Source organism: Ranitomeya variabilis, chromosome 2 (assembly GCF_051348905.1).
Source record: "Ranitomeya variabilis isolate aRanVar5 chromosome 2, aRanVar5.hap1, whole genome shotgun sequence".
Taxonomy (NCBI): Eukaryota; Metazoa; Chordata; class Amphibia; order Anura; family Dendrobatidae; genus Ranitomeya; species Ranitomeya variabilis.
The window spans coordinates 386,513,791-386,537,268 of NC_135233.1; the positions used below are offsets into that span (position 1 = coordinate 386,513,791).

Below are 23,478 nucleotides of genomic sequence, written 5' to 3' on the forward strand. Positions count from 1 at the left end.
TCTTAGATGCAAAGAATGGTCCCTTGATATTACGATAATACCCCTAAATTACACAACAGCAGTTAATTCATTATGAGAAGTGATTTTTTATGCTTCCACTTTTTGGCCATAAGTGTCTCCGCACCTCTGAAACATTATTATTGTGTAGTTCTTCCTTGGATTGTTCTCAAAACCAACATTTATCAAACGGATTAGAGTTATCAGATCAATAGAAAAATAAGTGGATTTCATCCCAGATAGGTGTAAACTGTGAACGGTCCTAAAAAATAAAAGTTTGTTACCAATTCTCAAATGAAATACTAAACAAATGCTGGAAACATTGGAATAAATGAATGACAGCGGCGCGGCGTGAAATGTATGTATGTGTGACATGTATGAAAGCTTCCCTCATGCTGGTTCTAAGATGGGAAGAGCACCTGGAATATTTGGGGGTCGCTGTGAAGAACAATAGGAAGAATCATTACCGGAGAGAGCGAGTTCTTTTCTCCACTTGGTGGGTGTCTCGGTGGGGAGTTTGCTTGATTGACACATCACAAATCTTCTCTCTCCCACAAACGTTTTTATTTTTTTTTTATTTTGCTTTTCCTCTCCTTTTTTTTCCATATAGCGTACAGAAAAGCGTGCAGTGAAATAGAAACAATTCCGCTACTATTTTTATTAAGTTTTTATAGTGTTTATTTAAGTGGTGGAAAAAAATTTAGAAGTTTGCAAAAAATAAGAAAATTGTTTATTTTGACATTTTTTCAGATACATAACGTTATTATTTTCCATGGATGGGGAGGTGTAAGGACTTATTCTTTGCAGGGCAAGCAGAAGTTTTAATAGATACCATTCTAGGTTACCTACAAGACTTTTTTATTGCCTTTTTTTAGGGAAGTGTGGTGACAAAAAATTCACAATCATGGCTTTTTTTTTTTTCTCTTTACATAATGAATCTAAGATTGGACTTTTACAGACCAATTCTGCTTTAATTCTTTTTTTCTACATTCCTTTGAGACTACAGCCTGGTCTTTATAGGAAAACTAAGATGGTGATAAAGCGCCCGGCAGCCATAGTAAAACATCAGCATGCTACAGTCATGTCATGGGTGAGGAGGGACTGTTCAGTGATCGACAGCAGTAGCTAAATGGTTAATGATCTAAACAGATCTAAACAGCAACGATCAGAGCAAGCTGCGTATGATGCACATGTACATCAGGATGTGGGAAGGGGTTAATGCCCAACGCTATATTCATAGTAATGTATAATGGCTCTGGCCAGCACAGCTGCAAATTTTGGGCGCTCCCTACCTTTCCGAACCCATTTGGGCAGCTCAATCTGAATAGCATCAACCTCTCCAGTCATCTGAGAGCCATGAGTTTTGACAATGTATCCTCCGGAGTAATAATTACCACTTTTTGGTTTGGGGTTTGATGGAGATGGAACAGTTACATATTTAATGTTCCCGTCTTCAATCAGTTTTCCCAAACTCTGGTTGCCTCTAAGTAAACTCTGAAATGTCATATTTATTTGTCTTTCAGCCAAAGAGTAAATGGAGGAATCAAATGATGAAAAGTTCCCATAATTTAAACTGGCTTTGGAAATGAGATAGCCAAGTTCGATCCACTGTTCCGGATGGGATTGACCATGAAAATCGAGGAGTAAACCACTCCACATATTAGACTTGGCCATGTGGATAAAACCCATAAATTCTTCCCAAGCCTGTTCTGCTTCGCGAACACCAAAGGCGGCCTCGTCCTTCTCCCGATTAGCATCCAACTTGGACCTTGCGAGGTTGTTAATGACAATATGAGGGCAGCGTCCTGATGTCAGAAGGCAGATCTCTTTGGCCAAAGCCAATACCATTTCTTGGGTATAGAGATCTGCCATGATCTTAACCTTACAATTAACGTTGTCCCTCACGGTTCCCGAGGGACATGAATGTCTATAGTAACACTTTCCTAAAGTCTTTTCCCAGCATCCGGCATCTCGAGAAGGTATTGAAGAAGGATTTAATGATCCTCCGTGAGGAGCCGTCAGAATCAAACTCATGTTCCCAACATGATATTCAGTGAACTTCTCGTGACCATAAATCACCTCTTGAGCTTTACTTATATTCAGCCATAAGCAGAGCAGGTAAAATGACCACATTCTGGAGGACAGAAAATAAATTAGTGACGTTTCATACGAAAATCTTAAGTAGTAGATTAAAAAAAACCTGTATCTAACTCATTGTCCACGAGTTCTCCACTTGTGTGAAGTTTACATTTTACCATGTGTGCATTTCAGCTATCACTGAACACCTGCAGATTTTCCGTGTCTAATGCAATTCTACAGGGAAAATCCGCACATAGAACTCAGCAAGAGAAATTGTCCTGTTCGATTTTAAGCACCTGTAGGTAATTTTATGTTGCATAAAAAAAGCACAGCGAAAATATGCAGCGTCAAAAACTCATTGTGTGAACTTACCCGTACACAGACGCAAACATATGCAATGAAAGTGTGCTTAGGGTGCGAGTTCATTTTTCCCTCTCCTTCTATCTGCCATTGGTCCTTTTATTTTTCGGTCAGCAGCCACATGTGGGCTTGTTTTTTGCTAGACTGTATGTAATTTAAAAAAAAAAAAAAATGAAATTCCACCATTTTTTTTTGCATTTTTTGCTTTTTACGCCATTCTTTGTAGTGTAAAAAAAATGACAACCTGATCCTTCGGGTCTGTATAATCTTGGCATACAATTAGAGGTTAAAAGAAATTCGGAACTTTGGAAACATATTGGAATTTTTGGAACTTTGTGAATGAGAGCTTTTTTTTCTTCTTTTTTTTTGCATGGTGAGCTGTAGTTTTTATTGGTATAATTTCTGGTAGATATGACATTTTGATTGCTTTCTATTGTATTTCTTGGGGAGGTGAGGCAACCGAGAAACTATTTTTTTTTAAATATTTTTTAAAATTATTTTGCTGCTTTTTTATTTTTTTCTTCTTTCTATAGTGAAATTTAAGATTTCCTATGAAGTCCAGCAACGGGCTAGGCAGGGCTGGCGTCAGCACCCGGCGTACCTGGGCAAGTGCCGGGCCCTAGCGAGACAGGGGGGCCCATTCAGGGCTGGCGTTAGGGGCAGGCAGCTGCCAGTGCCTAGGGCCCCCGCTCCCCCAGGGGCCCTCAGCTAGCGGCACATCACGCAGCCGCTATAAGGCCCCTGTGAGGTAGGGGGCCCGCCTGTCGCAAGCGCCAACTCCCCCGTCGCCGCATTGAACTATACCGGCGTCTGCAGGTAAAGATCAAAGCAAATGATGGAGGAGAGTGCGTCACCTGACGCTCCCTCTCCCATCATTCCCCACTCTGCCTCTGACACTGCTGCTGCGGGTGCGCAATGACATCATTGCACTCTCGCTGTGTGTCAGGCAGTGCAGCGATAGCTGCCGAGACAAGAGCAGGGAGCAGCGCGGGCACGTTGAGAGGTGAGGAGTGGTTTTTTGTAACTATAACAGAGAGTACTGGACTATGGGGCCATTCTTGGGGGGAGGGGGCTGTGCTGTATACTACATGTCTGTGCTATATACTACATGGCTGTTCTATATACTACGTGGGCCTTGTTATATACTACGTGGGCTGTTATATGCTATGTGGGCTGTGCTATATACTACATGGCTGTTCTATATACTACGTGGGCCGTGTTATATACTACGTGGGCTGTTATATGCTATGTGGGCTGTGCTATATACTACATGGCTGTTCTATATACTACGTGGGCTGTGTTATATAATATGTGGCTGTACTATATACTATATGGGCTGTTGTATGCTACGTGGGCTGTGCTATATACTACATGGCTGTTCTATATACTATGTGGGCCGTGTTATATACTATGTGGGCTGTTATATGCTACGTGGGCTGTGCTATATACTACATGGCTGTTCTATATACTACGTGGGCTGTGTTATATAATATGTGGCTGTGCTATATACTATAAGGGGCTGTTATATGCTACGTGGGCTGTGTTATATACTATGTGGCTGTGTTATATGCTACATGGGCTGTTATATACTACATGGCTGTGTTATATGCTACGTGGCTGTGTTATATACTACGTGGGCTGTGTTATATACTACATGGCTGTGTTATATGCGATCATGAATCGTGGTATGTGTTAAAGGGGTCGCCCACTGAGAATCTTTCGCCCGGGGCCCTCAAAAACCTGGAGCCGGCCCTGGGGCTAGGCTTCACATGAGTGCAAAGAGACTGCAACTGGGCCTTCAACCGGCCTCTGTCTGCCATGGCAGCCCAGCTGTACCCAGCGATCATGTCGCAGGAGGGATAGTGAGCACCAAAATCAATGTGCCACTAGGATTGCACCAGGTACATGGCTCTACTAGTGACATCTAATTGGTTAACAGCAGTGATCGGAGTGGACTCTGATCACTGCTGTTAGAGGCAGGGGCAGGATGTGCAACATATTTGGCACCCATCTAACATGGAGCGGTCTAAGTCACAGCTCCTAATGTATAATAAGATGGAAAAAAGTTGCACATCCACTATACTCAATGTGACCGTCGTTACTTTTCTGCCTTTCTCATTGTTGAGCCGATCAGATTATCACAAATGTTTGACATTCACAATTAATTAAATATGATGCACTCACCTTTCCCCGTTGGGAGTTGATTCTTAAGCGGATGATCTGACGTTGATATATTTTTTACTTTCCTCTTTCCCCAGTTTAACTTATTTTTATTTGAGGTTATTAAGAAACTGTTTATCTTCTTTAACACAGAAAGTTAAAAATTAGTCATAAAGGTAATAATTAATCTGTGGGCTCAGAACAAAACTTTTTACATTTGAAAAAATAAATACGGTATATATTTTAAAACAAAATCATTTTCAAGCTGTAGGACATATTTTACTTGTAGTCTTTTTTTTTTGTAGTTTGTTAACGACCCTTGTTGCCAGATATATACAGGACAGGAGGAGTGGTACTGTGCAGTGTATATATACAGGACAGGAGGAGTGGTGCTGTGCAGTGTATATATACAGGACAGGAGGAGTGGTGCTGTGCAGTGTATATATACAGGACAGGAGGAGTGGTGCTGTGCAGTGTATATATACAGGACAGGAGGAGCGGTGCTGTGCAGTGTATATATACAGGACAGGAGGAGCGGTGCTGTGCAGTGTATATATACAGGACAGGAGGAGCGGTACTGTGCAGTGTATATATACAGGACAGGAGGAGCGGTACTGTGCAGTGTATATATACAGGACAGGAGGAGTGGTACTGTGCAGTGTATATATACAGGACAGGAGGAGTGGTGCTGTGCAGTGTATATATGCAGGACAGGAGGAGTGGTGCTGTGCAGTGTATATATACAGGACAGGAGGAGCGGTACTGTGCAGTGTATATATACAGGACAGGAGGAGCGGTACTGTGCAGTGTATATATACAGGACAGGAGGAGTGGTACTGTGCAGTGTATATATACAGGACAGGAGGAGTGGTGCTGTGCAGTGTATATATGCAGGACAGGAGGAGTGGTGCTGTGCAGTGTATATATACAGGACAGGAGGAGCGGTGCTGTGCAGTGTATATATACAGGACAGGAGGAGCGGTACTGTGCAGTGTATATATACAGGACAGGAGGAGTGGTGCTGTGCAGTGTATATATACAGGACAGGAGGAGTGGTGCTGTGCAGTGTATATATACAGGACAGGAGGAGTGGTACTGTGCAGTGTATATATATAGGGCAGGAGGAGCGGTACTGTGCAGTGTATATATACAGGAGAGGTGCTGTGCAGTGTATATATACACAGGAGAGGTGCTGTGCAGTGTATATATACAGGAGAGGTGCTGTGCAGTGTATATATACAGGAGAGGTGCTGTGCAGTGTATATATACAGGAGAGGTGCTGTGCAGTGTATATATACAAGAGAGGTACTGTGCAGTGTATATATACAGGAGGAAAGGTGCTGTGCAGTGTATATATACAGGAGAGGTGCTGTGCAGTGTATATATACAGGAGGAAAGGTGCTGTGCAGTGTATATATACAGGGGGAGTGGTACTGTACAGTGTATATACTTCAGCATCTCAGCTGCAACCTGCAGCTGCCCAGCTCACCCAGAACCCCAGAATACAGCCATACCATTGCACTCACTCAGGCGCTGGTAGGAGCTCGCCGGTAGGAGCTCCTCCGGAATCTGCCTGATAAGTTCAGCACTGCAGCCAGGGGCGGGAGAGCAGAGCAGGAGAACGTGCTCTCTCCGCCCACAAACAGTCACGCTGACTGAGTTCTCTTAACCCCTATGTGCCTGCCTGCATAGCTGCACTGACTGAGTGAGAAGATGCTTGTGCCAGCTGTATCTATGACAGCGTGAGTGGGCCCCCCATCTCGCCAGGGCCCTGGCACTTGCCGGGTGCGCCGGGTGCTGACGCCGGCCCTGTGAGCGAATATACTCGTTACTCGAGATTTCCCGAGCACGCTCGGGTGTCCTCCGAGTATTTTTTTAATGCTTGGAGATTTAGTTTTTTTCGCTGCAGCTGGATGATTTACAGCTATTAGCCAGCTTGATTACATGTGGGGATTCCCTAGCAACCAGGCAACCCCCACATGTACTCAGCCTGGCTAGTAGCTGTAAATAATTCAGCTGAGGCGATGAAAGCTAAATCTCCGAGCACTAAAAAATACTCGGAGGACCCCCAAGCGTGCTCAGGAAATCTCGAGTAACGAGTATATTCGCTCATCACTAGTGATTACCCCTTGATTTTGCGCTAGCTAAATGTGATGTGTGGCTCTTGAATGGTCCATAATTGCAATGTCAGGTTGACAGCTTTTGTACAGCACCAACTTTTTTAATTACATATAAATTTGGGTTAATTAACCCCATCTTATCCATAATGCACCAGAGCAAGTATTCTCTGCACTGACAGCAAAGCAGCAGGGGGCAGCATTGAGAGCCAAAATATCACATCTATCTATATAATCGTCTAAGGGTCACTTCCGTCTATTTGTCTGTCACGGAAATCCCAGAAATCAGCGACGGCCACAGTCCAGTGCTATTAACACTGCTATTAACCCTGTGTGACCAACTTTTTACTATTGATGCTGCCTATGCAGCATCAATAGTAAAAAGATGTAATGTTAAAAATAATAAAAAAATAAAAAATTATAGTCTCACCTTCCAGCGCCTTTCCCGCTCCTCGCGATGCTCCGGTCCCAAGAATGCATTGCGGCAATGACTGGAGATGACGTAGCGGTCTCACGAGACCGCTACATCATCACATGTTATTGCCGCAATACATTCTTGGGACCGGAGCGTCGCGAGGAGCATCGCTAAAGGCCTGGGCTGGATCCGAGGGCCGCCGGAAGGTGAGTATATAACTATTTTTTATTTTAATTCTTTATTTAACAGGGATATGGTGCCCATATTGCTATATACTACATGGGCTGTGCTATATACTACATAGGCTGTGTTATGTACTGCGTGGGCTGTGTCATATACTGTGTGGCCTGTGTTATATACTGCGTGTGCAGCGCCCCAGGGTCCTGGTCATTGCAGTAATATCATTCTCCTCTAGGGGGGAGTGATGTTACATTTGGAGGCAAAGAAGGACAACTGAAATCCAGATATCACAAACATGCAACACATTTCGCACTCCAGGCCACCAGGGGGAGGTATGCTCCTATTTATTAGGGCACTCTTCACTCTTCGGTAAAACTGGTTGCCTGGGGAGGAAGTTAGACAGTTGCTGGCTGAGCTTTGCTCAGGTAGTTGGCCCCTGGCAGGGGTGGGAGCCTGTCAGAGGCCGAGACAGAAGGACACGGGGCTGTGCCTGCCCTAAGTGCAGCAGCTTCTAAGAAAGGATACTGAAAGAGAACTGTACTGTAAAGAGGGTGAAGAAGTCATAGCAAAGGAGTGGGTACCAGGAGGAGTTCTGCCCTACACAGGCTGCCTCCTTCTGAGCTGCAGGATCCCGGTAGCCAGAACACCGAGGGAGCAACAGTCCTTTATGCCTTGCTCCAGAGACTGGCAGGACAGCTAATTTCACGTTACTGATCCACCCCTACACTCAGGAGGCAAGGTGGCACCGCTTAGAGGCTGGGGCATGATAGAGTCCCTGTAAAACACCTCAAGCCACCGGTCATACGGGTTTGTCCTATCCATCTGGGGGACAGAGAGAGACACAACATCTACAACATCTGTGAGGACCTTATGAGAGGCTTAGCAGTAAGGTACTACAACACCAAGGCGCTAGAGGAAGGCTACTGATTTCTACCTGGACAAGGGGACTCTGTATTTGCCTCCAAACCGGCCGGACTCTGCCTGCCCTGTGATCTGGTGCTCTGGACTGTGGATGCTGAAGCCTTCAGTAAAAGGTAAAGAGACTGCAAACTTGTGTCCTCGTTCTTCACTGCGCCTCACACCATCCACCATCTACACACTGGGAAGCCCTGGGGACATAGTTCACTTGTGGGAAGGTATACCATCTAGCTGCCATAACATCACCCCAGCGGACCCCTTAAAGCAGCATCGGTCCTCTGACCGAATACCACAGGTGGCATGACGAACATTCCCTTTAAAGACCTTTCCCTTTAATATGGACGTCCTGAGGGCCACGGACTGGGTCAGCCACCGTGACATCCCTCTGTGAACCGAAGGACCCGGTACCGAGTAACCCACAGCCCCATGGGGGCGATCCACGTGGCTGTGTTATATGCTACGTCTCTGTGCTATATACTAAGTGGGCTGTGCAATATACTACGTGGCTGGGCAATATACTACGTGGCTGTGCTATATACTATGTGGCTGTGTTATATACTATGTGGGCTGTGTTATATACTACGTGGGCTGTGTTATATACTATGTGGACTGCGTTATATACTACGTGGGCTGTGCTATATACTACGTGGCTGTGCAATATACTACGTGGCTGGGCAATATACTACGTGACTGCTATATAATACGTGGCTGTGCTATATACTACGTGGCTGTGTTATATACTACGTGGGCTGTTATATACTAAGTGGGATGTGTTATATACTATGTGGGCTGTGTTATATACTGCGTGGGCTGCGCTATATACTACTATACATATTCTAGAATACCCGATGCGTTAGAATCGGGCCAACATCTAGTCTATTATATTTATGTAACTACATTGTTTTGCTAATTTAGGGTTGACATCTAAGTCACTTGGATTGCAAGAAAAAGAATGCCCTTCTGTACGACCTGGGATAGCTTTAAGCATGTGACAAATTTATTATGGAACTTTTTGAGCAATATATGCACACGCACACACACACACACACACGCACACATACTTCAAACCAGTAAAAAATAATTAGACATTGGTTCGATGGAAGCTTTTAATGCAAAGTTACATTTTTTAGAAAGACAGAAGGATATAACAAAAGTGCATGACGAGGAGAAAATTTTAAAAAAAGAAAAATTACAAGAACAAATTATCAGTAAGAAAAAATTTAAAACTTGCCGTGACCCGGATTCGAACCGGGGTTGCTGCGGCCACAACGCAGAGTACTAACCACTATACGATCACGGCTGGTGCTGACACATCAGGCTTCTCTTCACAGGAGGAAAGTCCTTTGATGTTCATCGGTTTCTCCAGGTTGTAATCTGATTGACTGTTCCAGCTCATCTGGATCTGAAAAAGCCGCAGCTCACAGATCACGTGCATTGACTGATTGTAACTTCACACAAAAGTTCCCGGGTGTAAAAAATTGGGAAAATTCAAACTTTAAAAATATGAAAAGAGTAAAATGTTCTAGTTACAAAATATAAACATAAGGGTGAATGACCTCGGGGAGATCAAAACATCCAACACCGCAGAGACACCATCACGTGTTTCTCAACGCAGTGATCCAGAACACTGCCCCCATCTCTAATGGGAAATATGCAAATGCATGTAGAAAAGCCGCGGAGACACCATCACGTGTTTCTCAACGCAAGCAATGAATAGCCAGGTCTTTCACCGGGAAGGAACAACCACGGGAAGGGCAGCATCCAATAAAGGAAAACCACCTATGCCAAAACATGGTATCCATCCACAGACAGCTGTTTCGGGGTATTTGCCCCTCATCAGTGCGGAGTAGGAAACTGGCTATTAGGAGCAGTGCCTAGTGAAAAGACTATAAACATAAGGGTGAATGACCTCGGGGAGATCAAAACATCCAACACCGCGGAGACACCATCACGTGTTTCTCAACGCAGTGATCCAGAACACTGCCCCCATCCCTAATGGGAAATATGCAAATGCATGTAGAAAAGCCGCGGAGACACCATCACGTGTTTCTCAACGCAAGCAATGAATAGCCAGGTCTTTCACTGGGAAGGAACAACCACGGGAAGGGCAGCATTCAATAAAGGGCAGCAAAATAAACTTGCACAATGTCCAGTAGTCTCAGTGTCCGGAATGTGTCCTCCCGGCTACTTAAAGAATAACTTTTGCAAAAGTTATAAAACTTTTTTGCATTTTCCCCAAATTTGAATGATTTAATGTATTTTCACTTTTGCATCTAGAACTGTCTTCAATATGTTGCTGTTTGATGAAGGAATCAAACAGAAGTTAGTCCTCCTCATTATCAGACATGGGACCCAGCAGATGGGTGCTAACCGTGTAATGATTTACTCCCTGGTAACAGGAATCAAGCAAAATTCAGAATATACATGAACTGAGAAGAAAATATGAAAAAAACAAGCAATTTTGCATTTTACAGCTAATTAAAATTGTAAGCCGTTCTTGAAATACTAACACTTGTTTACATCTTGTTGTCTAGGAGACTGGCCCCCGCTGCTAGACAACAGAACATGTACTGCGCTTACAAGATCTTTTCTTTTGAGCTTGTAATTACTGTTTTGAACCTGACCAGGATGGCTAGAAAGCACTGTTACCTCCTAATCCTGGCCAGTTTGATGCAGTGCTTAAAAGCTAAACAGCAGCAGTGGTCGGTCTCCTAGGTAACGAGCTGTAAACAAAAGAAAAGGAAAGTGTTGATATCTCAAGAATGGCTTCAAATTTTAATAAGTGCTTGATTTTAAAAGAACTATCCAACAGTATTCATCTATGAAGATGGGAGTAACTCTTTCATTTTTAGATTTTTTTTCTGCAGCACGGGAATAAGATGTAGTAAAATCTCATTCATAACGTTGATCTCTACTACAATGTGGATTTTCTGCAAGTGAATCTGTAGTGGAAAATCCACTGCAATTACATAGTTCAAGACCTAAGGCTCATTCAGACGTCCATGCACAGGGGTCTGAGAACTGACTGCAATGCACAGACTGGCCGCGGTTCTCCTGATCCGAGCAGGACAGCCTCATAGAAACACACACTGCTGTCACGATCAGGTCGGGAGACCCGCGGCCAGTCCATGCATTAGTGGTCTGATCTCAGACAGCTGTGCATGGACGTCTGAATGAGCCCTTACACTTGTGGTCGGCCTGGGACTTGCATCAGTAATGTGGGTTCCCAAAAGCGCACCTAATATGTTAGTCTGAAACTGACCTTAGTCAACATTTTATGTGAAATTGTACAGCTATGGCATATAACTAGTGATGAGCGAGTAAACTCGTTGCTCGGGTTTTCCCGAGCACGCTCGTGTGATCTCCGAGTATTTGTTAGTGTTTGGAGATTTAGCTTTCATCATGGCAGCTGAATGACTTACAGCTACTAGCCAGCCTGAGTACATGTGGGGATTCCCTAGCAACCAGGCAACACGCACATGTACTCAGCCTGGCTAGTAGCTGTAAATCATTCAGCTGCGGCAACAAAAACTAAATCTCAGAGCAGTCACAAATACTCGGAGACCACCCGAGCGTGCTAGGGAAAACCCGAGCAACAAGTATACTCGCTCATCACTACATATAACTTATCAGAAGACCAGATGTGAGTGGGTCTATGTTGTAACTCCTGCAGTATGTGAAGTGAGGAGCAGTGCTGTACAGGGGAAGATCTGATGCCGCTTTATTTCGATCATATCCCCACAATCAGACATTCACACAACCTGCAAGAAAAATTACTGACAGTCAAAAGCAACCAAACTAAATCCACTTATCACGTAAACATTTAATGACAAACATTATAACACTGCGTTATATTTTCTCAAAACTGAACTCATAGTAATTCAGGAGGGCTTTTGCCAACACAGCGGCAAATTTGGGCCGTTCGGCACTTTCCCGAATCCACTTGGGCAGCTCGATTTGAATTGCGTCAACTTCTCCTGATGTTTTCGAACCATAAGTGCTGGTAATATATCCTCCTGAGAAGTAATTACCACCATTGGGTCCTGGATTTGATGGTGAAGGAACACAGACATAATTAACGTTCTCCTCCTCGATAAGCATTCCCAAACTTTGCCTTCCGCGAAGCAATTCTTCAAAAGATGTATCCAGACGTCTTTTTGACAAGGCATAAATGGAAGTGTCGGAAGCTGAAAATTTACCAGAATCTAAATTTGTTTTGGAAATGAGATAGCCAAGTTCAATCCATTGCTCGGCATGGGACTGACCATGAATGTCGATGACTAAACCTTGTGACATACGAGACTTGGCAGCACGGATAAAATCCATAAACTCATCCCAAGCTTTATCGGCGTCCGGGACACCAAAGGCCGCTTCATCCTTGTTTCGATTAGGATCCAACTTAGACCTTGACAAATTGTTGATGACAATATGAGGACAGTACCCGGACGTTAGGCGACATATCTCTTTGGCCACGGCTAATGCCATTTCCTGAGTGTATAGATCCTTCACTGTTGTAACCTTACAATTAGCAGAGTCCGTCACTGCCCCCGCGGGGCAGGAATGCGTGTAGTAGCACTTTCCAGTAGCTTTTTCATAGCAACCTGCATCTCGCGAAGGTATTGAAGATGGTGTTAGTGATCCACCATGAGGAGCCGTCAAGATTAAACTCATGTTACCAACCTGGTATTCAATATACTTGTTGGTGCCATAAATGACCTCTTGAGCATTGCTTTTATTGAGCCACAGGGTCAGAAGAAAGACCGTCCACAACATTATTGATAGAAATACTAAAATCAAAACAAAAAAAAGTTTTCTTAAGTCGTGCCACCCAAGACTTTAGATCCAGACGGCCTAATAATTTAATAAATTGCCACATAAGGCTGGTTTCACACCTCCAACATTCATAGTCTTTGTATGGACCAGCTGGTGGCCTCCTGACCTGAACTTAGAGACTCATGAATGCTGGAAGGTTCCTGAGTTTAGGTCAGGAAACCTGCAGCTGGTTCAACCATTGCGGTCCATACTCAGATCATGCTTCTCCGGATGTGTGAAACCAACTTAATGCTTAAAAAGTTTCTGCTATTGTAAATCCAACAGACTAATCCTTCTCTTCCCCAGCATTATCAGTCGGGGGTGAGTCTGGAGACCCCTCATACTCATTAGACTGTCAGACAATCCCGATGATATCGGCAGGTTCCTTAGTCTAATGTGTATGGGGCCTTAACACTAATGTGTGTATATTCTGTAGTAATAACAGCTGCTTCTCTCCTCTGTGGGACACCTTATAGTTGTACACTTCGTTGGCAGATAATATTATTTCAAACAGGACAAAACCATTTACAAAATTAAATTTTAAGCAAATAAAACTTATTCAGCCAATAAAAGGCAAAAGTGAATTATCACTTCTAGAAAAAAAAGTGAAACTTTACAATTGAGCAATTCTAAATAAAGAAAACAATATAAAGTGGTGTGCACGCCGGTTCCTCACCTTCCCAAGTCTGCAGGAACGGGAATATTCTGCTCAGATTGCACGTTTATGGTGGATTTTATCCTGGCTGCACACGTTCATATCACCCCAGTAATGTAATATGTTATCGTCTTCTAAAAATGGAAGGTCAAGTAGTTAATAATTACAGCAATCTGGTGACTTAAATCCACCATGTTAGTCTATGTCCAATTACTTATTCATTTAGTTGTCATTTTTATCAGTTTATAAAAAAATATAAATTTGTTTTGGTTCGTTGTCAATTAATTATATTATAGTTTTATGGATTTTCTTTTATACATATTGAGATAAAAGTCTAAAAATAACTCTTCAAAAGTTCCTCCATAATGATGGTATGTTTGTGATTATATCAAGAGATTCATGCATCGAAAACAGCTTTTTTTTACCCCTTATAATGCCTATATTTTTAGTCTCTTTTGTCTTCCTTACTAAAAGTAAAGAATAAAAAGTTTCATTCACGAAAGACTATCTGTTAGGGAGGGATTGTGTAAACAGGTTAGAAGACAGCAGCTTGTATAGAGATGAGCGAATTAGTTTGTATCAATTTGAATTTGTTTATCATTTTTCAACAAATTCAGATTTTCCTGAATCTAAATTTTTTTCTAAATCACATTCTCAGAAATAAAAGGGGATATCCAGGACTTTGTAAAAAGAAAAAATCTGACGAAGCAAAAAGAGGCAGGTGGTTGCTACCTACCTGTTGTTACTGGCGCTGTTCTTTGGTTGCACAGAGTGGTCACAGACCGCTCCTGGCAGCGATTCAGCAGTCTCTGCTGGTGTCATGTTGACAGAGCTGCAGCTTCTTTTCCACCCTGTTTGTCGATGGAGCGTGACTGCTAACGTCATGCTGCTTGACTGCTGGATCCCCCAGTTAGGCAGCGGGGATTCGGCTGTCAATCAGAATGATTTCCACAATCCCTCCCTGTCAATAGAGCAGAGTAGAAAAGAAGCCGCCGCTCTGTCAAAGAGACATTCATGGAACATTGGATTTGCATCAAATAAATTAGTAAGCAAATTTCCTGGTCAAATGTGAGCGAACTACTATATTAAAATTTCAGCATATTTGCTCATTTCTAGACTTGTGGCACAAAATTTTGACAATTCTGCGTTGAAACTAAATGTAAAGAACTTTAACAATATTTATTATTGGTGTAAAAAAAAGTTCTAAAAGATTCCGCATGCAAATATCTATGTTTAACAAGGATACAGTGTAAAACTAACATCTGACATGAGAGTATCAGGATGTCACATGAGAACAATTGTGTTTGAATCCCAGAGCAAACACAATAAATTATACAAAGTTCCTCGTGTCTCCTCATATATAAATCTCAGATATAATAAAGCGCTACATAATAAACACAATGACGACAGTTCTGCTTTCATCATTTGATTTGTGTTACCCGTTTATTCCTCTTCCTCATATCCATATTTTTTTTTTTACAGCTGTCTGTTATACACCTTTTAACAATAGATGTCCAGAAAGCACAAGAATTGTCTGCCCGATTAGATGCAGCACAGCTCTGGATACATCACAGATTCAGAACAGATAGGAGGTTGGTGGGGCAAAACTAGAAAATCACATCCTGTCCATGGCCTGTGCATATACTGGGGATAAATATTAGTGTGCACAGCAGAGGTGCTGGTGGAGCAGGCTGTATAGCCCACATCAATGGAAGTTCAGAATTCACTACACACTCTTAAGTTTAAGTTGCAAAAAAACATTTATATTCAAGTCCATAAAAATAACGATGGGAGCAAGTAGATAATGGAGCAAAAAGCAAATATACATTTATACAACGTTTTGACCCATCTCGGGTCTTAATCAATTGAGTCACAGAAAGAAAAGAGAAACATATGACAATCAGATAACATGAGACAAGTAGTATGTAACATGGGAGGTATAAAGAAAAAATATTATGCTCAAAATAGAGAACAGAAAAATGCTGGAATCAGGTGTAACAATCCATTTTTTTATTCGTGGCAGCTCTGATTCCACTATAATTTAAATTTAGCTTTTTTTCCTTTCAGGCCAGCAGGGGTTAATGTCAGTTTTCCTTGCTGCAGCTGCTGAGTTGCTAGGTCAGCTGATGTGGGTGGTGACAACTCCCACCATCCTTTAAATAGTCACAAGATGCATCAGCTGACTGTTGGTGATAGTTTTCCATGCAGACCAGCCCTGTAGAGTGCAGCTCTCTGGTGCTAGCGCTGTATCAACTACTTCTGGAGTTCGGGGTCCTGTTTCCGTTTCCTTTGCGGTGTGGAGCTCGGCAGTGGAGCCTGTAGCTAAGTTTTATGTTTTTACATTGTCTGTTTTGTGCTTGTCACTACTACCTGTGTTTGTATCATCTTCAGTGGTGAGGCTAGCGCCCTTGACAGCCAGTTCACTAGCCAGGGCAGTGTGAGGTGACAGCAAGGAATGAGGTTTGTAACGGCAGCGGGGGAAAGGACCCGTTTAGGGTGTTAGAGGAGTACAGGGACAGATTCAGGTTGGAGCTCAGGAGATGTGCCATCCCTCATTCCCTATCGGTAGGGACTTCATCTCCCCTTTACCATCCCATTGAGAGTGTGCTGTGCTGTCCGCTGACCGACCCCTTGTGGAGTCGTGACATTATCACCAAACCATACTACTCCTCCGCTGAACCAATAGTGCAAGCAGGCTTTGGCTCACCTGATCCAGACCCTTACGAATGAGTTAAAGGAGCTGTGGTCTCAGGTGGTACAGCAGCTTCAGCAGGTGTCTGGGTTCATGGTCTCAGTTCATGTCTTGGCTCAACTGGAACCCAAGATTTCTCTCCCTGACAGGTTTTCTGAAGGGAGAGATACATTTTTCTATTTTAAGGAGGCATGTAAGCTATATTTCAGGCTTCACCCTTGTTCTTCAGGAAGTGAGGAACAGCATGTGGGGATTATAGTCTCCTTTCTCAGGTGTGATCCCCAATCCTGAGCCTTCTCCCTGCTGGCCAATTCACCATCTTTGCAGTTGGTGGCCGAGTTTTTTGTGGCATTGGCGCTGGTGTATGGGGATCCTGATGGCGTCTCTCTGGCTGAGTCTCTACTCCGTAAGATCAAGCAGGGGGTCGGCCGGCTGAGGAGTAGTGCTCGGAGTTTTGGAGATGGGCCACTGACACGCAGTGGAATGACCCTGCTTCTAGGAGCCATTTCTGTCAGGGTCTGTCAGCTAGGCTTCAGAATACTCTGTGCAGTATGCTACTCCTGGGCTGTTGGAGGCCCCCATGGCCCTTGCTATCCGGGTGGATAGACGCCTCAGGGAGAGACATACACCAAATCTGCCCCCAGTTGTTCTTTCTAGGGAGGAGGACATCCCTATATTGGTATGCATGGCCCCCTCATCTCTATCCTGGTATGCATGGCCCCCTCATCCCTATCCTAGTATGCATGGCCCCCTCATCTCTATCCTGGTATGCATGGCCCTCTCATCCCTATCCTGGTATGCATGGCCCCTCATCCCTATAATTGTATGCAGGCCCCCTTCATCCCTACCATGGTATGCATAGCACCCATAGTGCCCATCCCCATCCTGGTATGCATGAACCCCTCATCCTCTTCCTTGTATGCATGGCACCCATCCCTATCCTTGTATGCATGGTCCCCTCATCCCCATCCTGGTATGAATGGTACCCTCTTCCTTATCTTGGTATGCATGGCCCCTTTATCCCTATCCTGGTATGTAGGGACCCCTCATCCCCATTCTGGTATGCATCGCCCCTTTATCCCCATCCTGGTATGCATGGCCCCCTCATCCTTATCCTGGTATGCATGGCCCCCTTCATCCCTATCCTGGTATGCATGGCCGTCCCATTCTATATTTCTATGTATGGCCCCCTTCACCCTATTACTATCTCATTATGCGGACCTCCTGGTTAGTAATATTCATTCTATATTTAATACATTGGTGGCAGAGTGAGGTTGAACACATTATTCCAGCGTTGAGATATAGTTTACTGTGGGGACTGAGTTATTAGCTCCAGTGGGGATTTCCTCAGTGTGTGCGCTCCCATGCACTGGTGCTCTGAAGAGAGTGGGCGGCGCATTTGCAAACTGACTGAATTGATTGCCGATGATGCTACTGCGCATGCGCCGCCTCCACTGCCATTTTGTTATAGTGTAAATTTTTTGGGCTGCAGCAACAAGAAGCCGGTGGAGGTGCTTGTGCAGTGGCATCTCTCGGCACGCGATAGATATTAATGCGCAGGTGAAGCCGATGGCGCCATTTTGATGGTGATTTTTTTTTCAACAGAACAAGATAATAGGCACTAACCGATAAGTGATAGTGCGCAGGCGCTGCCATTTTGATGACGTGACATGCTTTTTTTTCAAGTACACACATTAGTATATTCATTATGTAAACTAGGGGGTGGGGCAGTGAGGGAGCAGTGACCTATCAGCAGGCTGCATTATGAATATATAATCAGAGCACCACATACCACACACCCCGCCTTAGGACACGAGCATATCATTAAATAAAGCTAAAAATGAGGATTAAAAAAGAAGCACACGACGGATTTTATCAACCAAGGTATCATTGTAATCAGTATAATGGTGCTGACCTGACACTGTCTGTGGTTTCTGTGCACATGGATCGCCCCCGTAGGACAGTGGGGTACTCGGTACCGGGCCCTTTTGGTTCTCAAGGGGGATGTCACGGTGGCTGACCCGGTCCGTGGCCCTCGGGAGACTTCCGTTGTAAATGGGGGAAAGGTCTTTAAAGGGATAATGTTCGTGACGCCACCTGTGGTATTCGGTCAGAGTGACCGACGCTGCTGTGAGGGGTCCGCTGGGGTGATGTTATGGCAGCTAGATGGTATACCTTCCCACAGGTGAAGTGTATCCCCAGGGCTTCCCAGAGTGTAGATGGTGGATGGTGTGAGGCACAGTGAAGAACGAGGACACAAGGTTGCAGTCTCTTTACCTATTTACTGAAGGCTTCAGCATCCACAGTCCAGGGTATAGACCACAGGGCTGGCAGAGTCCGGCCGGTCTGCAGGCAAATCCAGAGTCCCCTTATCCAGGTGGAAATCAGTAGCCTTCCTCTAGTGCCTGGATGTTGTAGTACCTTACTGCTGAGCCTCTCATAAGGTCCTCACAACTGCTGTAGATGTTCTAGATGTTTTGTCTTTCTCTCTGTCCCCCAGATGGATAGGAACAACCCGTATGACTGATGGCCTGAGGCTTTTTACAGGGACTCTAGCACGCCCCGGCCTCCACAGTTGCCACCGTGCCTCCTGGATGTGGGTGCGGACAGGTAACATGGAATTAGCTGTCCTGCCAGTCTCTGAAGTAAAGTGTAGAGATCCTTACTCCCTCGGTATTCTGGCTACCGGATTCCTGCGCCTCAGAAGGAAGCAGCTTGCTCCTGGCTGATCTCCCTCTGATATTCCTCTACTGTGCTCTGCTTTCCTGCACACTTTCTGCAATATGTTCACTTTAGTGTCTTCTTCCAGGAGCTGCAGCACTTCAGGCTCCAGGACTCCTTCCTCTCCCTCTGTCTTTCTGTCAGGAACTCAACTCTGAACCCCTTTTTCCTCCAGATCAGGATGTTTTATAGGGGAGCTCACCTAAAACAGGCTTAGAGCTCCCCCTTCTGGTCTGGAGTGTGAACATGTTGCATGCATTGTGTTTACCTGGTGAAGAGATCTCCTTTATTGCCTTCAGACGTAACATCACTCCCCCTGGTGGAAGAATGACATTACTGCAATGACCAGGACTCTGGGGCGCTGCACACAATCCTGCTGACAGGTTCCCTTAATACAATCATTACCCCGTCTGGACAATGGTACATGTTCGATGATCTGGTATCGAAGTTGGGAAATGGAGTGTCCTAATGTAACGAACTGGACCGGAATGGGCAGCAGGGTTCTTCCACAATGAATCATAGACTTACGTTGGTAAAATATAAAACTAAAGGAACGCGTGTCTTTTGGATTCACAATTTCACACCCTAGAGATATGAGGTTTTGCTGTGATTTTTTTCTCGAATACTTACCTTATGTTTTTCGGATGTTTTGTATACAAAGTCATTATTGGAACTAATTATGTGTCTCTTTTCCTTTTTTTTATAGATTATCTAATTAACAGATAGTTATGTCCCTTTCCCTGTTTCCCTTATCCCTGTTTTCCATCTTGTCTTTCCATTATTCTATTCTGCTTTTTGAGACCATACTGTTCCTTTCTCTTTTTTTCCACCTTTCTCCCCTTTTTATTCTCTGGTCACCTATATAAATGCATCTCGTTATTCATGTCTTATACATGAATCCACTCTGCGCAGGTCCTTTGTACCACTCAGCTTTTTCACGTAGGACCTTCAGCAACCACGCCCCATCACATGATCGTGGTCACCTGATCACGATCACATGACTGGGTACCTATCCCCACCTCCACACCATAAAAGGCTCCTCCTCACCATTGTTCGTCACCTATTTATCCACTCGAGTCACAACGCAGGACACTTGGACCCCATCACAGGTAAATCCATCAGCATTCACACTGCGTACCGACCTGGGGAATCATTCTGCCAGGTTAGTTTTACCATATAGTGAACATTACAAATAAAAAAAATTGTGGAATTGCACTTTTTTTGCAATTTCAGCGCATTTGGAATTTTATTCCTGCCTTCTAGTGCATCGCATGATAAAATTAATGATGTCATTCAAAATTACAAGTCCTGTGAAAACAAGCCCTCATATGGCAATGGGGATGGAAAAATAAGAACATCATGGCTCTTGAAAGAAGGGGAGGAATAAACTTAAAAAAAGAAAAAGAAAATGGTCCATGGGGGGAAGAAGCTAAATAAAGCTGTATAGTAAATAAAAAACACACATAAACTTGCCGTGACCCGGATTCGAACCGGGGTTGCTGCGGCCACAACGCAGAGTACTAACCACTATACGATCACGGCAGTCAGTGAGAAGCATCACTCGCTTACTTGTGGTTAAAAGAAATCTTTTGATGTGTGAAAGCCATTACAGCTTAATGTGATCACTCCCCAGGAGCAGAGGCGGCACAGGCAATAATTACATACTGGTCACAATACATTATGGGATTATATGAAAGAGGTGCAGCTACCACCATGTAGGAAAAGGCTTAAAAAATGTCCAGACTAATCAGGAATATTGTAAAGTTGTTGTTTTTTTGTGGGGGGACCCTAAATTGTGCAATAAATTTTCATATATACTGTATATATACATTATTTTCTCATTTCTCTATCCCTGTCTTTCAATCACCATAAGTTTATTAAAGGGAATCTGTCACCCCCAAAATCGCAGGTGAGGTAAGCCCACCGGCATCAGGGGCTTATCTACAGCATTCTGGAATGTTGTAGAAAACCCCCGATGTATCCTAAAAGATGAGAAAAAGACGTTAGATTATACTCACCCAGGGGCGTTCCCGCTGCTGGTCCGGGTCCGGCGCCTCCCATCTTCATCAGATGACGTCCTCTTCTGGTCTTCACGCTGCGGCTCCTGCGCAGGTGTACTTTGTCCTGTTGAGGGCAGAGCAAAGTACTGCAGTGCGCAGGCGCCGGGAAAGGTCAGAGAGGCCCAGCACCTGCGCACTGCAGTACTTTGCTCTGCCCTCAACAGGACAAAGTACGCCTGCGCAGGAGCCGCAGCCTGAAGACCAGAAGAGGACGTCATCTGATGAAGATGGGAGGCCCCGGACCGGACCAGCAGCGGGACCGCCCCTGGGTGAGTATAAGCTAACATCTTTTTCTCATCTTTCAGGTTACATCGGGGGCTTATCTACAGCATTACAGAATGCTGTAGATAAGCCCCTGATGCCAGTGGGCTTAGCTCACCCGCGATTTTTGGGGTGACAGGTTCCCTTTAATTTTTATTGCCAGGCGCATGAGCACTTTTTTTTTTTATTAAAAAAAGTTGTAGTTTTCCATGGCACCAACTAATGTATTATTATTTATTATTATAGCGCCATTTATTCCATGACGCTTTACAATATGGTGCTTTACAATAATCTTAACAGTACAAGTCACAACTGGTACAGGAGGAGAGAGGACCCTGCCTGCGAGGGCTCACAATCTACAATGTACCATATAATGTACTGAAACGTGAAAAAAAAACTTCGAGAGATTGAGTGGAAAAAAACAACAATTATTCTACTGATTTTTTTTCACTTCCAGCATTCAGTGTGTGTGATAACATGTTATCTGTATTCTTCAGATCAGTACGGTTATGGCGAAACTGAGAACACCCCACAAGATCTGCCGTATACCGGGAAGACACCACAAGATCTGCCGTATACCGGGAACACACCACAAGACCTGCCGTATACCGGGAACACACCACAAGACCTGCCGTATACTGGGAACACCCCACAAGACCTGCAATATACTGGGAAAAACCCACAAGACCTGCGGTATACTGATACAGTAACACCCCACAAGACCTGCCGTATACCAGGAACACCCCACGAGACCTGCCATATATCGGGAACACCCCACAAGACCCGCCGCATGCCAGAGACACCCCACAAGACCTGATGCATATCGGGAACACCCCACAAGACCTACCGCATACCTGGAACACCCCACAAGACCTGCCATATACTGGAAACACTCCACAAGACCTGACGTATCCTGGGAACACCCCACAACACCTGCAGTATACCGGGAACACCCACGAATATATGGCAGGTCTGGTGAACACCCCACAAGACCTGCAGCATACTGGGAACACCCCACAAGACCTGCCATAAACTGGGAACACCCCACAAGACCTGCCATATACCGGAAACACCCCAAACACCCCACAAGACCTGCTGTATACTGGGAACACCCCACAAGACCCGCCACATGCCAGACACACCCCACAAGACCTGATGTATATCGGGAACACCCCACAAAACCTGCTATATACCGGAAACACCCCACAAGATCTGACATATATCGGGAACACCCCACAAGACCTACCGCATACCAGGAACACTCCACAAGACCTGCCATATAATGGAAACACTCCACAAGGCCTGACGTTTACTGGGAACACCCCACAACACCTGCGGTATAACGGGAACACCCATGAGTATATGACAGGTTTTGTGAACACCCCACAAGACCTGCACCATACTGGGAACACCTCTCAAGACCTGCCGTATGCCACAGACACCCCACAAGACCTGACGTATATTGGGAACACCCCACAAGACCTGCAGCATACTGGGAACACCCAACAAGACTCGCCGTATACCACAGACACCCCACAAGACCTGACGTATATCGGGAACACACCACAAGACCTGCTATATACCGGAAACACCCCACAAGACTTGACGTATACTGGCAAAACATCACAAGACCTGGTGAATACAGAGAACACCACACAAGACTTGAGGTATACCGTAAACACACCACAAGACCTGTTGCATACCGGTATCTGGGTTGGCATCCACTGAGCCAGGGTGTAATGGCAGCCAACGGTCATGGTGGTCTTGCTGGCCAGCTGGCTGCCCTCAGCAGAATAAAAAGACATCCCTCTTCTGATACCTACTGTAACTGACGTCAGTTGGCAGTTGGGCACTTCTTGAACCACACAGGACACTATGTCCCATGCGGTTGCACTGATTGCTGACAGTGACCACAGCAAAGGCACTGGCTGGCCTCCTTGATCTCCAGCACCACTCAATCCCAGGAGCGCAGGGTTGCTTCTAGTGGGCTAGAAAGTTCTCCTTACGAGGGGTGCTACCCACCAGACTGCACAGTAGCCCTTACACTAATT

The 23,478-nt window shown here is 44.6% G+C and overlaps 1 protein-coding gene and 2 non-coding genes across 5 annotated transcripts; all 3 read right to left on the reverse strand.

Moving 5' to 3' along the window:
• Positions 1 to 356: 356 nt before the first annotated feature.
• On the reverse strand, positions 357 to 23,275 carry LOC143806213 (uncharacterized). 3 transcript variants are annotated; one of them, XM_077286350.1, is made up of 5 exons: positions 23,131 to 23,271; positions 13,715 to 13,827; positions 4,621 to 4,738; positions 2,449 to 2,580; positions 357 to 2,131 (listed from the first exon to the last, which is right to left on the reverse strand). In XM_077286350.1, exons 4-5 carry the CDS (start codon positions 2,466 to 2,468, stop codon positions 1,213 to 1,215), a joined length of 939 nt encoding a protein of 312 aa, XP_077142465.1. In that variant the 5' UTR covers positions 2,469 to 2,580; positions 4,621 to 4,738; positions 13,715 to 13,827; positions 23,131 to 23,271; the 3' UTR covers positions 357 to 1,212. The 3 variants fall into 3 exon arrangements, with proteins under 3 accessions (XP_077142465.1, XP_077142467.1, XP_077142466.1); XM_077286352.1 differs by lacking the exons at positions 357 to 2,131; positions 2,449 to 2,580; positions 4,621 to 4,738 and adding an exon at positions 12,035 to 13,013 and having other exon boundaries at positions 23,251 to 23,275; XM_077286351.1 differs by lacking the exons at positions 357 to 2,131; positions 2,449 to 2,580; positions 4,621 to 4,738 and adding an exon at positions 12,035 to 13,013.
• On the reverse strand, positions 9,455 to 9,526 carry TRNAH-GUG (transfer RNA histidin (anticodon GUG)). The gene has a single exon. It is a non-coding gene; the product is annotated as a tRNA-His (tRNA).
• On the reverse strand, positions 20,577 to 20,648 carry TRNAH-GUG (transfer RNA histidin (anticodon GUG)). The gene has a single exon. It is a non-coding gene; the product is annotated as a tRNA-His (tRNA).
• Positions 23,276 to 23,478: the final 203 nt, after the last annotated feature.

What these genes read in the sequence shown, in the direction of transcription:
- LOC143806213 (XM_077286350.1), bottom strand. Translation starts at nt 2,468, where the DNA reads ATGTTTGCGTCTGTGTACGG. An exon ending in ATGTTTGCGTCTGTGTACGG is followed by an intron (nt 2,132 to 2,448) that starts GTAAGTTCACAC and finishes TCTGTCCTCCAG; the next exon opens with AATGTGGTCATTTTACCTGC.